At 48.7% G+C, this 12,721-nt stretch overlaps 1 protein-coding gene across 1 annotated transcript in view; it reads left to right on the forward strand.

Moving 5' to 3' along the window:
• Positions 1–12,721, forward strand: part of GGA2 (golgi associated, gamma adaptin ear containing, ARF binding protein 2) — a 29,482-nt gene that overhangs the window by 5,105 nt on the left and 11,656 nt on the right. Inside the window, exons 2-8 of the mRNA XM_070362212.1 lie at positions 3,181–3,265; positions 4,775–4,850; positions 5,686–5,784; positions 8,246–8,369; positions 9,879–9,982; positions 11,339–11,419; positions 12,078–12,215. Coding sequence (XP_070218313.1) covers positions 3,181–3,265; positions 4,775–4,850; positions 5,686–5,784; positions 8,246–8,369; positions 9,879–9,982; positions 11,339–11,419; positions 12,078–12,215 — 707 coding nt within the window. The remainder of the gene's footprint in view (positions 1–3,180; positions 3,266–4,774; positions 4,851–5,685; positions 5,785–8,245; positions 8,370–9,878; positions 9,983–11,338; positions 11,420–12,077; positions 12,216–12,721) is intronic.

Consider the following 12,721-nt stretch of genomic DNA (forward strand, 5'->3'; position numbering starts at 1 on the left):
AAAGGTAATGTGAATTATCCTGAAACCACCTCCCCCACCCCACCCGCTCCTCGTCTGTCGAAAAATTATTTTCCATGAAACTGGCCCCTGGTGTCCAAAAGGTTGGGGAACTGCTGTCACAGAGTCATGTGTTGAGGTCTGAAAGTCTTTTAGGTATCAAGCTTGACCTTGTCGTGAACTGAAGCTTTATGAAGTTTTAGTGATACAGAAAGAAGTAGTTCAGATGAGTTGGATCTCCTTTTTTCATTAATTTTTATTGGAGTATCGTTGCTTTACAGTGTTATGTTAGTTTCTGCTGTACAGCAAAGTGAGTCAGTTATGCATATACATATATCCGCTTTTTTTTAGATTTCCTTCCCCTTTAGGTCACCACAGAGCATTGAGTGGAGGTCCCTGTAGAGTCAGATCTCCTTAATCAGACTCTTGAGTATCACTGCTTTCAGTTTACTTCCTGAGTAATTCTTTTGTGCCTGTGCCTAAGGTACTGTACCAAGCATTGTAGGGAACATAGTGCTTCTGCCTTAGTTTTGAACAGACTTTTGAAGTTTAAGTGTACTAAGTTGTATACATATTTTTAAAGGAAAACACAAAGACTGTTACAAGATCATCTGTCTTTTATTGATTACTTAATGTTTGCGGCTATACTGAGTATTTCAGACACTGTGTTTTTTTAAGATTCATTTATTTGTTTGCACTGGGTCTTTGGTGCTTGCAGGCTCTCTCTAGTTGTGGCAAGTGGGAGCTAGTCTGGTCGAGGTGCACGGACCTCTCATCGCAGTGGCTTCTCTTGTTGTGGGGCATGGGCTCGAGGTGCACAGGCTTCGGTAGTAGCAGGATGTGGACTCAGTGATTGTAGTTCACAGACAGATGGAGTCCTAACCAGTAGACCACCAGGGAAGCCTTAGACAGTATCTTTTGAGAATCTCATGACTATCCCACAAGGAAGGTACCGTTTTCCTTATTTTATAGTTGAGAGTCCAATGACATGTAACTAATAAAGGATGGAGCTGGAGATCCCTATCTATCCTAAAAGAGCAGGTGGGATGTGGGTCTTCTGAGATGGAAGAGATGGCTTCTGTTTTGTGGGGGTGGGTGATTAAGAAAGTCCTTATGAAGTGGCATTTGAATTGGGATTCGAAGGGTGAATAGCATTTTGAGAGGTGGAACATAGAGAAAGAGCTTTGAGGAGGAAAAAGGTGAGGAGCATGGGGAAACTGATAACCTGATTCCTTTGCTCTTCTTTGTTGTCTCTGTTCACTTAGGGTGGGGCTGATGGGTGGGAAGGTGGGGGATTGAGGACCTGTCCTTTGAATCTCATTGTTGAGCTAGGGGCATGCGACTTCCACATGACATAAAAGTGACTACCGTCTGGAAAGTTAAATTCCGGTTGACTGTGGAGTCTTTTTTGTTTTTAATTATTTATCAATTTTTGGCTTCGCTGGGTCTTCATTGCTACATGAGCACTTTGACCAGTTGCGGTGAGTGGGGGCTACTCTTCAGTTGCAGCGCACAGACTTCTCATTGCGGTGACTTCTCTCGTTGCAGAGAACAGGCTTTAAGTACGTGGGCTTCAGTAGTTGTGGTTCCTGGGCTCTAGAGCACAGGCTCAGTAGTTGCTAAGGCTTAGTTGCACAGGCTTAGTTGCTTGGCAGCACGTGGGATCTTCCTGGACCAGGGACCGAACCTGTTTCCCCTGCACTGGGAGGTGGATTCTTAACCACTGGACCACCAGGAAAGCCCCTGTAGACTCTTAAGTAATCAGAAGGGAGAAGAATTAGTTGGAGCTGGAGCAGTGGAGGAGGCTTTTGGCAGCAGATGGAAATTCAGAATGACCTTGAGAATGGATAGAGAAGAGAGAAGCGGACATTCAAGCCAAAGGAGTAGTGTCAGAAGTATGACCATAAGAATTACTTGCAGAGTTTGAAAGAGCTTGTCTGTCAGGACCAGTAAAAAGTTTCATTGGAGAGGCGGATAGTCCAGGATAAGCTGGACAGAGGGCAGTAGGGGAAATGTTATGAAAGAGCAGGACAAAGACAGTCTCGGCAACTACTTTATGAGAATGTGGCTTGTTTCAGTTGAAAGGCCAGGCCTGTGGAATGGTCATCCTTGCTGGGACAGGGATTCTAGGCAGCAGCAGTGGGAGGGGAAGAAGCTGCTACCATCTAGCACCAGGAAAGAGTCCACAAAGATTGCAGGAAGTCAGGGATTGCCCCACCCCTCGGTGGAGCGTGGGCTCACATTAGGCCTTCTGACAAGCCCCCTTTCTCCAAGTGTTTCCTGCTCTGGGCTGTGCCCTGGTTCCCTTCATGCCGCATGTCCTCAGATTACATACAAATACGAATGTTCCGGTGGGGAGGCCCTAGTGTGACTGGACCTGGGTTCCTTGGGCATATGTGTATGGTAGCAGAGAGAAATGGCATTCTGAGGAGTGACGGCAGGGAGGTCCTCTTGTTAGACAGCATAAGCCACTGACGTGGAGAAGCTGCTTAGGTGGGACAGAGGATTTCAGTAAGCGGAGGCTCAGGTTTTGGCCTGGTACTTGGGGGACATAATGGGAGCTGTTCAGAACTTCACTGTAAGTTCTGGTCTTCCTGTCACATGGCTGAGAAGCTTCCGGGTTCTTGGTGGTCCCTGGTGGTCCAGCGGTTAAGAATCCGCCTGCCAGTACAGGGAACTTGAGTTCAATCCTTGCTCCAGAAAGATTCCACATGCCGTGGAGCAACCAAGCCCACAAGCTGCAACTTGAGAAAGCCCAGTGCAGCCAAAAAAATGAAAATAAAAAATAAAAAAGAAGCTTGCAGGTTGTGGCCTATGCATAGATGCTGGCCTGTACCCATCCTTGTTGCACCCCCCACAGTGGGGGGTCGGCACGGGCATGAAGAAGGTGCGCATAAGCCAACCCCTGCACTGGAGATGGAGCCCCTTTCAGGGTAGTACCTGGTTAACCAGGTTGCTTGTTCATGCAGTCAGCAGTCCCTGAGTCACGGGCCATACCCGTGCCTGAGTGATGAGTACGGTCGACCCCCAACCCTGCCGGCTGTCTGCGTGCTGCGTCCCATCCTCAGGAGGTGTGATACACTCAGTCCTTGGCTGTTGTCCTGTTTTGAGGGGTGGAGATGTGGAGTGGTGTGTATGTTTCCGTTTATTATACTTCAGTTCTACTTTTTATTTCCTTGACAGATAAAGCCACAGACCCAAGCATGTCAGAACAGGATTGGTCAGCTATCCAGAATTTCTGTGACCAAGTGAACACTGATCCCAACGGGTAAGGTGATGCCACACACATGTCCGACTTACATAGGCACCTCAGATTATGCGTGCCTGCCTGTGTTTCTCAGGATTGTTTTACGTAGCTTAGGCTTTGTTTCCTTTTTTTCCTCCCTCCATGATCTACTGAGTATGTTATTTTTGCTAGAAATAGCAAATTCATGTAGTTTTCTTAAAAAAGTTTGTAACTGGCAATTATTTTAAAATTTTTAACTAATTTTTATGAAACACTACTGCTGAGGAGCTCTCTGAATGTTAGGGATAGAATGTAACTAGGGTACATAGTAATGTGAAAGATCAGTGTGTTCTTAAAATAATTTTTTTTATTTGCAGATTATACTATATTTAGCAGCATGTTGCTGAATGTCCATTTCAGAGCCGCAGCAGATGCTTTTGTTGTTGTTGTTTAGTCACTAAGTTGGGTCTGACTCTTTTTCAACCCCATGTAGCCCACCAGGCTCCTCTGTCTATAGGATTTCCCGGGCAAGAATACTGGAGGGGATTGCCATTTTTTTCTCCAGGGGATCTTCCCAACCCACAGATGAAACTTATGTCTCCTGCATTGGCACCCCACTCCAGTACTCTTGCCTGGAGAATCCCATGGACGGAGGAGCCTGGTGGGCTGCGTTCCATGGGGTCACGAAGAGTCGGACATGACAGAGCGACTTCACTTTTCCTTTCATGCATTGAAGAAGGAAATGGCAACCTACTCCAGTGTTCTTGCCTGGAGAATTCCAGGGATAGGGGAGCCTGGTGGGCTGCCATCTATGGGGTCACACAGAGTCGGACACGACTGAAGTAACTTAGCAGCAGCAGCAGCTCCTGCATTGCAGGCGAATTCTTTACTACTGAGCCACCAGGGAAGCTTGTTGAGCTAATTTAAATACAGTCTTTTTTTAAGAAAAAGCAGAGGAAGAGAGGTTAAGATTTCATTGAATTTGATTTCTGAAGTGTCTGAATGGGAACTTTCTTCCCCGCCTGTTCTTTGGCCGTGAAGCACGGTCTGCAGGATCTCAGTTCCCCAACCAGGTATCAGACTGCCTCCTGCAGTGGCGGTGTGGTGTCTTCCACACTGGACCGCCAGGGAAGTCCCCTGGATGGGAACTTGAGGAATGAGTCAGTTATCCAGATATTTCATCTCCATGTTGCTGAATATTCATTTTGAAAGGAACAAGAAGTTTGATCACATTTTGTGCTCCAGGGTTGACTGAATAGTTCTCAAATAACAAATAAGGTCTGTGCTGCTCTAGACCAAGTTACATACAGGTCTGGGAGCTGTAAGGGTGGGTGGACTGGGGAGAGGATGGTGTGTTCTGAAAGCGTAGCTGTGAGATGTGGGGGCAGCTGGGAGCCGACCTCCTTCGGGGGCTCGTGCATGGTCGTGTGCAGTCACATCCTACCTCTGCTCTGGGACCCAAGCTCCTGGGGGAGAGGGAACTTGACCGAGCATGCTCAGCCAGACCGGTTGGTGTGTTCCTCTCCGCCCAGAGTCTTTGTTTTCCCTTAGCTCAACCTATGCGCCCTGGCTGCTGGCCCACAAGATCCAGTCTCCACAAGAGAAAGAAGCTCTTTATGCCTTAACAGTGAGTTTGTCTTGCCCCTTGCCCCTTAGCCTGTCCCAAGGCTAGCATTTCAGTGTGGGAAACACCTTCCCTGGCCTTCAGAAGGCAGGCTAGAGGGAGTTCTGGGCTCAGATTGCCCCATTGTAGATCTGTTCCTGGAGAGTAGCATTGAGCCTGCCTTGCAGGAAGGAAAGGAAGGCTTTATTTCCTCTTGCCCTTGTTAGACCAGGGCTGGCAAGGTCAAGTGCCCACAGGGCCAGACTGGTAGCATAAGTGAGTGAGCCATCTACGGGAGGAACCAGAGAGACCACGTCCAGTCTAAAGAGGGCAGCTGCACAGCAGGACCTGCTGGCTATTGCCAGGGATGAGTTTGGGCCGAGTGTTGCTAGAACTTCCTGTTTAAGAGAAACTGGAAATCCAGATGAAGTCTCAGGATTTTTCAGTATCAGTGACTGATTTGAAATGTTAATGGTGTGGACCAAAGAAAACGTTTACGGGCTCAATTTGTCACTTGAATGCCAGCAGGTTTGATAGTTTTTGGGTATTCCATGTATGATTTCTGCCTCTGAGGAGAAAGAAGGAAGTGATTCTCTGACCAGTTTCACCTGCCCAGAGGGTCTCCATAAAAGGTGGGGTGACCTCAAAGTCCCCCACCGAGTGGTTTCCTGGACACAAACCTGTCAGTTACAACAAGAGCAAACAAATGCTTTTTTACTTAGTCTGAAAGTCTCATCCTTTCTCCCAAACTTTAGTGACCTCAGCCTTGAGCCATGGTTCCAACCAATACTTACCAGGTTTGGGACGAGCTATGGGGCCAATGGCTTCACCTTCTCATGGGGGTCCTTTGTCTGTGCAGGTGCTGGAGACGTGTGTGAACCACTGTGGGGAGAAGTTCCACAACGAGGTGGCCAAGTTCCGCTTCCTGAACGAGCTCATCAAAGTGCTGTCCCCAAAGGTGAGCGCCCAGGGCCTGGCCCTTCTCTGTGCCACTCACGGTGGGTGTCCCTAAAACCTTACAGGTTAAGAGCTCAGTCCTACCTAGACTACGTCCACTTCAGACACCCGTCATGAGTCTCGGGGATCCCCAGGCTACTTGCACTTCTGCCCGACCAGCTACTAGTTCAGAGGTTCCTTTGACCCCCTCTGCCAGGTTGCCTAATTCAGTGGATAGAAAGATTCACAGAACACAGAAAAGCACTATACTTAATAATATCCTTTTATTTTAAAGGGTATAAATGAGATACATAGTTCCAATCCTCTGATCACATGGTCAGCCCCTCCCTTGAAGCCAGGTGTCCACCAGGAATGTTCAGCATAAACTTGGGTATGGTCCCTGGGGAGGACTTGTAAATAACAAAGACCTTCCTATCACTTGGGACTTCCGTGGTGGCTCAGACGGTTAAGCATCTGTCTACAATGTGGGAGACCCGGGTTCGATCCCTGGGTCGGGAAGATCCCCTAGAGGAGGAAATGGCAATCCACTCCAGTACGGTTGCCTGGAAAATCCCGTGGACAGAGGAGCCTGGTAGGCTACAGTCCATGGGGTCGCAAAGAGTCGAACACGACTGAGCAACTTCACTTCACTTCACTTCCTATCACTTAGGAAATTCCAAAGGTCTTTGAAGTTCTGTGCCAGGAGGAACTGAGGAGAAAGGTCAAATATTTTGGAAATTATATCTATCACATATATATTATATATATAATTTCCAAAATTCTTTTATTTATGAGGATTAATAAATCCTTTTATTTATTTTAAGAGGATCTTTTAGTAGTAGTATTGATTTTTGACCATGCTGTGTCTTGGTTGCGGCAAGCAGGGGCTCCTCTCTACTTGCAGTGTGTGCACGTCTCCCTGTGGGGCTTCTCTCGTTGCGGACCACGGGCCCTAGGGCGCACAGACTTCAGAAGTTGCATCGTGTGAGCTCAGTCATTGGCGGCTCACAGGCTTAGTTGCCCCATGGTATGTGGGATCTTCCCCGAGCAGGGATCAAACCTGTGTCCCTGCATTGGCAGGCTGATTCTTAACCACTGGACCACCAGGGTTAAAAGAGGATCTTTTAAGAAATAATGATTCAAAACATTTGAGTTTCAGCAATTCCTTTCACTTTACCTTATTTTCGTTCCCAATATATTTTTATTCTACACTCCAAAAAAATGAGTGCCCCCAGTGGCTCTAACCTAGGCCAGTACATGGTGGGATTGAATTTTCGTGGCTTTGGAGGTTGACTCCTTGAAACTCAGAGAGTGCTGGGCTCGGGTGCCAGATGATTTGTCCTCTCGCTGTGCCTGCCCTCTCAACCAGCCTTGAGCAGCTTGCTTCTCAGCTGCCATCTCTTCAGTGATCCTGTGGGCTGGGCAGTCTACTAATGAAACTGCCCAACTCAGATGGGATTTGAACCCAGCCAAAACTTAGATTGAGACTTGAACCTGTGGGCTGGGATTAAAACCCACTATCTCTCTCTCTTTTTTTTTTATTTTTAAATTTGACTGCACCAGGTCTTAGTTGCAGCATGTGGAATCTAGTCCCTGCCTAGGGATCAGACTCAGGCCCCTTGCACTGGGAGCATGGAGTCTTAGCTGCCGGACCACCAAAGAAGTCCCCCCTGTTTTAATTAAAATCAGGACTTACTGAAGCTCAGGTTCTTTTTGTTTTGTTTTGTTTTAATTTTTTAATTAACACCTAAAACATTTTGTATTGAGGTATACCCAATTAACAATGTTGTGATAGTCTCAGGTGAATAGCAAAGGGACTCAGCTATACATATACATGCGTCCATTCTCCCCCGAAACCCCACTCTCATCCGAGCTGCCACATGACATTGTGAAGCTCAGGTTCTTTATGTCTCAGCACAGAAGGGATTCAGCAAGAGGCAGAATATACATAAGTAGATTTATTAATACAGAATGCTTGTGAGGGTTCAAGTGGGCAGGCAAGGGGGCTCTGTCCTGAGAACTAAGTGAGAAAACAGATTTGTTTGTAGAGAGATACATTCCATAGATAGAATGTAGGCTGTGTCAGAAGATGAGAGTGGCCCTGAAATATGGGGTGTTAGTTTTTGTGGCCTCAGTAATTTCATAGGGTAACAAGTGGGAGGATTAGTCCTACTATTTTATGAAAGACGGGGTGGAGATTTCCAGGAATTGGGCCACTATTCTCTTTTTGGCCTTTCATGGTCAGGCTTGGGACTGTCATGGCTGTGTGTGTCTTTAGCTGATGTATTGCAGTGAGTGTGTAATGAGGTTCAAGGTCTACTAGAAATCGAATCGCACCACCATCTTGCACCTATTTGGTTCTGACTAGTTTCTGTTGTATCCTCAACATCTGTGTCATTCTTTGAACGTTATGACCTCTAGCCCTTTCTTCTGTCTCACTAAGGCCCTTCAGCTCAGTAATTCCCTTTCCTTTTTATCTTTAGTACCTAGGCTCCTGGACTACAGAAAAAGTTAAGGGAAGAATCATTGAAATACTCTTCAGTTGGACAGTCTGGTTTCCAGAGGACATCAAGATCCGAGATGCTTATCAGATGCTAAAGAAACAAGGTCTGACTGCGCTGCCTTCCCTTCCCACAGTGATTGTTCCTTCTTGCTTTTCTGTACAGTTTGTCATTTTTGGGTGAAAGCTGGAGATCTTGTGTCCAGTAGACACAGTAATCGAGGCTGAAGCAAGTAATTTCAGTCCCTGAAAGTGGGCAGACCTTTCCTTCTGGTTAGCAGGAATTGGGGCTTCCCTGATAGCTCAGTTGGTAAAGAATCCGCCTTCAGTGCAGGAGATCCCAGTTTGATTCCTGGGTCAGGAAAATCTGCTGGAGAAGGATAGTCTACCCACTCCAGTGTCCTTGGGCTTCCCTTGTTGCTCAGCTGGTAAAGAATTCAGCAGGAGTTGAGCTGGGTTTGAGATGGTTGTTGCTGTAGTTACCCTTACTATACCAGGTTTCAGATTCCTCTGGTGTTGGCTCGTGTTTGAGGTGGGGGCTGATGGCCTAGAGAGTTTCTCGCAGTATCTACTCTGCTCTCAGCTTTGGGTCTTCCTCTTGCTCTACATCTCAGAAGAGTTCTTATTCCACTGCCTGTCCTGACAGTAGACCTTTATTACTTGTTCCCTGATGCCCTTCGCCTGGCGCTAGTGGTGGTTCTGTTCTGATTAAGCCTCGGTCTTAGGAAGGCACATGTCCCTGGTCTTGGAGGGACCTGTTTGTGATCCTGTTCCACCCCATCTCGGGCTGGGGCCAGGACACGTTTGCACATTGCACCCAGGGGTGCAGGCTTTTCCATTCTTTTCTTCCAGCTGCCTTAGGTTTCACCACTCTTCTAAGGACCGCAGGTGTGTTGTCCTTCCCCCGGCAGTGTGAGGCTTCTCCCTGGGGAGAGATGGATTTCGGTGGGCCATCGGGCCTTTCCCATTCTCTTTTTGTGAGGCCTTTGGAGAATGAGCCTGTTCCTCTTGTGAAGCGAGCTCCAGAGTGTGTCCTGTGTCGAAGCTGGGAGTCCACGTTCCTTTTCTCTCAGGCTTTGTGGGAGGAACCGGATTTAGGAGGGCTATTTTTTCCCCCCGTCACATGCACTCAGTATTTTTATGAGTATCAAAGATCCTACACTCGTTTCTGGGCCCTGAGAGGTTGTGTCTGAGAAGGCAATGGCAACGTACTCCAGTACTCTTGCCTGGAAAACCCCATGGATGGAGGAGCCTGGTAGGCTGCAGTCCATGGGGTTGCACAGTCAGACACGACTGAAGCAACTTAGCAGCAGCAGCAGCAGAGAGGTTGTGTACCTGCATAAAATCGTCAGTATTTATATAGTGTAGGGACCGTAGATTGCTAGTCTTAGGGTCTGCCTGTGCTCTGATTTAGTTGGCTCTGACCATCCCCAGCTTGCGATTCTCCCAAGGGAGGATGCAGAGCCTTGATCACGCCCTGGGTGTTTCCCTTTAAGGTCGCTGACAGTGTCTTCCTGGTGGGAGATCAGGAACCAGGAGTTTCTGGACTTTGTACTGGATCCTGCTGAAGTCAGCAGGTATTTGTATCAGCATATCCATGAATTGCATTTTTTTAGGAATCATAAAGCAAGACCCTAAACTTCCAGTGGATAAAATCTTGCCCCCACCTTCTCCCTGGCCCAAGAGCTCCATCTTTGATGCTGATGAAGAAAAGTCAAAGGTAAGGAGCTTCTCCCTGACCGTGGAGGCCAACCTGGAGTCTGAGCCGACCTCTTCTTTGAGGGACTCCCCTCCAGTACCCTCTGATCAGAACTGGCATGTGGGGAGGTGGGGTGAGTTCTCTCTGGAGCAGAGAGAGGTGTTGTAGGGTCTGTATGTCGTTTTCATGGAGAGGTCAAATAAGTGACCTATTCTTTGGGTCTTCCACCTTATCTGCTCGGTGTTCCCAAGGGAAAGAACGTACGAAAGGCCAACCCTAGTGGGTAGTTTGGGGGGTCAGTCGTATCCAGAGTGTGTGCGGTGTTTGGGGAAGGGGAGTGGGGAGGAAAGCATGGGTTGCACGTTGGCTCAGATCAAAAGAGAAAGCATCAGTAAGCCTGATCTCTCCCGTTTTCCTTGCGTTCCTGCCTCTAGTATTGCTGCTCCTCAGACATCATTAAGGAGAGGGGAGGGGAAAGCGAGGTGGTCCAGACCTAGGCCACGACGCGGGGATAACTCCAGGGTGCCTCCAAAAGGTGGCAGTGCTTTTGGTCAGTACTGTTCTCGGTCACTCAAGAGGTCTGGTGAGTGTAGGACCAGGAAGACTCCAGTCCGAGGATGGGTCTCTTCTGGTGCCCTCTGCCTTCCAGCCGCGTCTGTCAGCTGTCCTCCTCCCTTGGATCTGGGTGCTGACTGTGGGCAGGATGAGCAGAGCTGTGCTGGGCTCTGGGCAGCTTTCCCTCTGGCTCCTCCTGTGGGGTCCTCAGGAGGAGCAGGGGAGGAGGTGTGGCGTGGACTCCTGAGAAAGTCAGTCTGGTGTCAGCTTGGGCCAGCTGCTTAGACACTGTGGTGCTCAGAAAGATGGCTCTCCATCTTTCCTGCCATCTATCCAATGAAGAGTGACTCACTCCACATGTCAGGCATTCCGCTAGGCATTGGGAACAAAGTGGACGAGATTCCCGAGGTCTCTCACATCAGAGTATGTGGTCTAAGCCTGCCTCAGCACTGTTGACATCTTGGGCCAGTTAACTCCTTGTTGGGGGCTGTCATGCGCTGTGAGGTGGGGTACAGGTGTCCCCTGACCTCTACCCGCTGGGTGTCAGTACTGCCCCCAGTTGTGACCACCGATGATGTCTCCAGACTTGGCCAGATGTCTCCTGCGACATCCATCTCCATTCCCCTTTGAAACACCAGTGTTCTGTGGGGAATGTCACGATGGTCACGATCATTAAATCATTGCGTCATTGTGAGGATTTGGTAAGGTAATGCATTTAAATGTGCGAGCTGTTGTGACGGGTAATTCTGCTGTTGCTGGTGCTATTGCTCTGGGCCACTTGACGCAGGGAATTAGTTTCACTGAGTCGTGTTCCCTTTCCAGCTTCTGACAAGGCTTCTGAAAAGCAACCATCCTGAGGATCTTCAGGCTGCAAACCGGCTGATCAAGAATTTGGTCAAGGAGGTGGGCATTTTCCAGGGGGTTCTGCAGAACCAGCATTTGACAGGGGCTGGACAATGTAGGGAGATCCCCTGGAGGAGGGCATGGGAACCCACTCCAATATTCTTGCCTGGCGAGTCCCATGGACAGGAGCCTGGTGGGCTACAGTCTATGGGGTTGCAAAGAGTCGGACATGACTGAACCAACTTGGCAGCAGGGACAGTATATGTGTGTGTGTGATTGAGGGTGGGGGGCACAGTTAGCTGGAAGAAGAGACAGCTGCCTAACCCTGAACCAGGGAACAGCTGTGAGCTCCCTGAAGGGCAAGGTGGTGCCTGGAAGCAGAAACTTCTATGTGCTTCCAAGTATTTCTGTCCAAGAGCTCAAAGCATTTCACAGACCCTAGTTTCTGTCTCAATGACCAGTGTTGGTGTGGGAATCCAGGTGTGGGATTGTCCTTTCCAGAGGGATAGAGGCTGGTGATACAGTGGACACATGCTCCCCCTTGTCTGTCCCAGGAATTCCAGACCTTGAGCATCTTCTTGCCCGCTGAGTGAACACTCCACCCACTTAGTGTTTTGGTGGCTTCCTTGAGCTCTGCACAGCACAGCACGCCTCTCCGGCGCACATTCAAGCTTTATCCAGAGCATCTGTCCTCACTTCATCGTCTTTCTTCCGAAAGGAACAAGAAAAATCGGAGAAGGTGTCCAGGAGGGTCAGTGCTGTGGAGGAAGTTCGGAGCCACGTGAAGGTGCTGCAGGAGATGCTGAGCACATACCGCAAGCCGGGACAGGCCCCGCCAGACCAGGCGGCCTTGCAGGTAGGTGCTCCTTTCAAAAACAAAGGCAGGAGGGACTCAGGATGACTGACATCCTAAGAGTATGCACAGATTTCAAGAAGGCCTCACACAGTCAAAATAACAAGCATGTTCCCACCCCCTCAAACTGTCTCATTCTCCTCCTCTTGTTCCGCCTCTCTCCCAAGCAACCACTGATTCGTGTTTTCCCTTCTAGTTAGTTTGGGGCTTCCCAGGTGGCACTAGTGGTGAAGAATCCACCTACCAGTGCAAGAGACACAGGGGACACATGTTCCATCCCTAGGTCGGGAAGATTCCCTCGAGGAGGAAGTGGCAACCCACTCCAGTCTTCTTGCCTGGAAAATTCCATGGACAGTAGAACCAGGCAGGCCACAGTCTGTGGGGCTGCAAAGAGTTGGACACGACTGAGAAAGACTGCTGATCAAGTTACATTTCTTAGACTCTTATATAAATGGAATGATGCAATATTCCACCCCTGCCTTTTCTGGGCGTAGGTTAGGCTTCTCTGC

This window comes from Bos mutus, chromosome 25 (genome assembly GCF_027580195.1).
Source record: "Bos mutus isolate GX-2022 chromosome 25, NWIPB_WYAK_1.1, whole genome shotgun sequence".
NCBI classification, from domain to species: Eukaryota; Metazoa; Chordata; class Mammalia; order Artiodactyla; family Bovidae; genus Bos; species Bos mutus.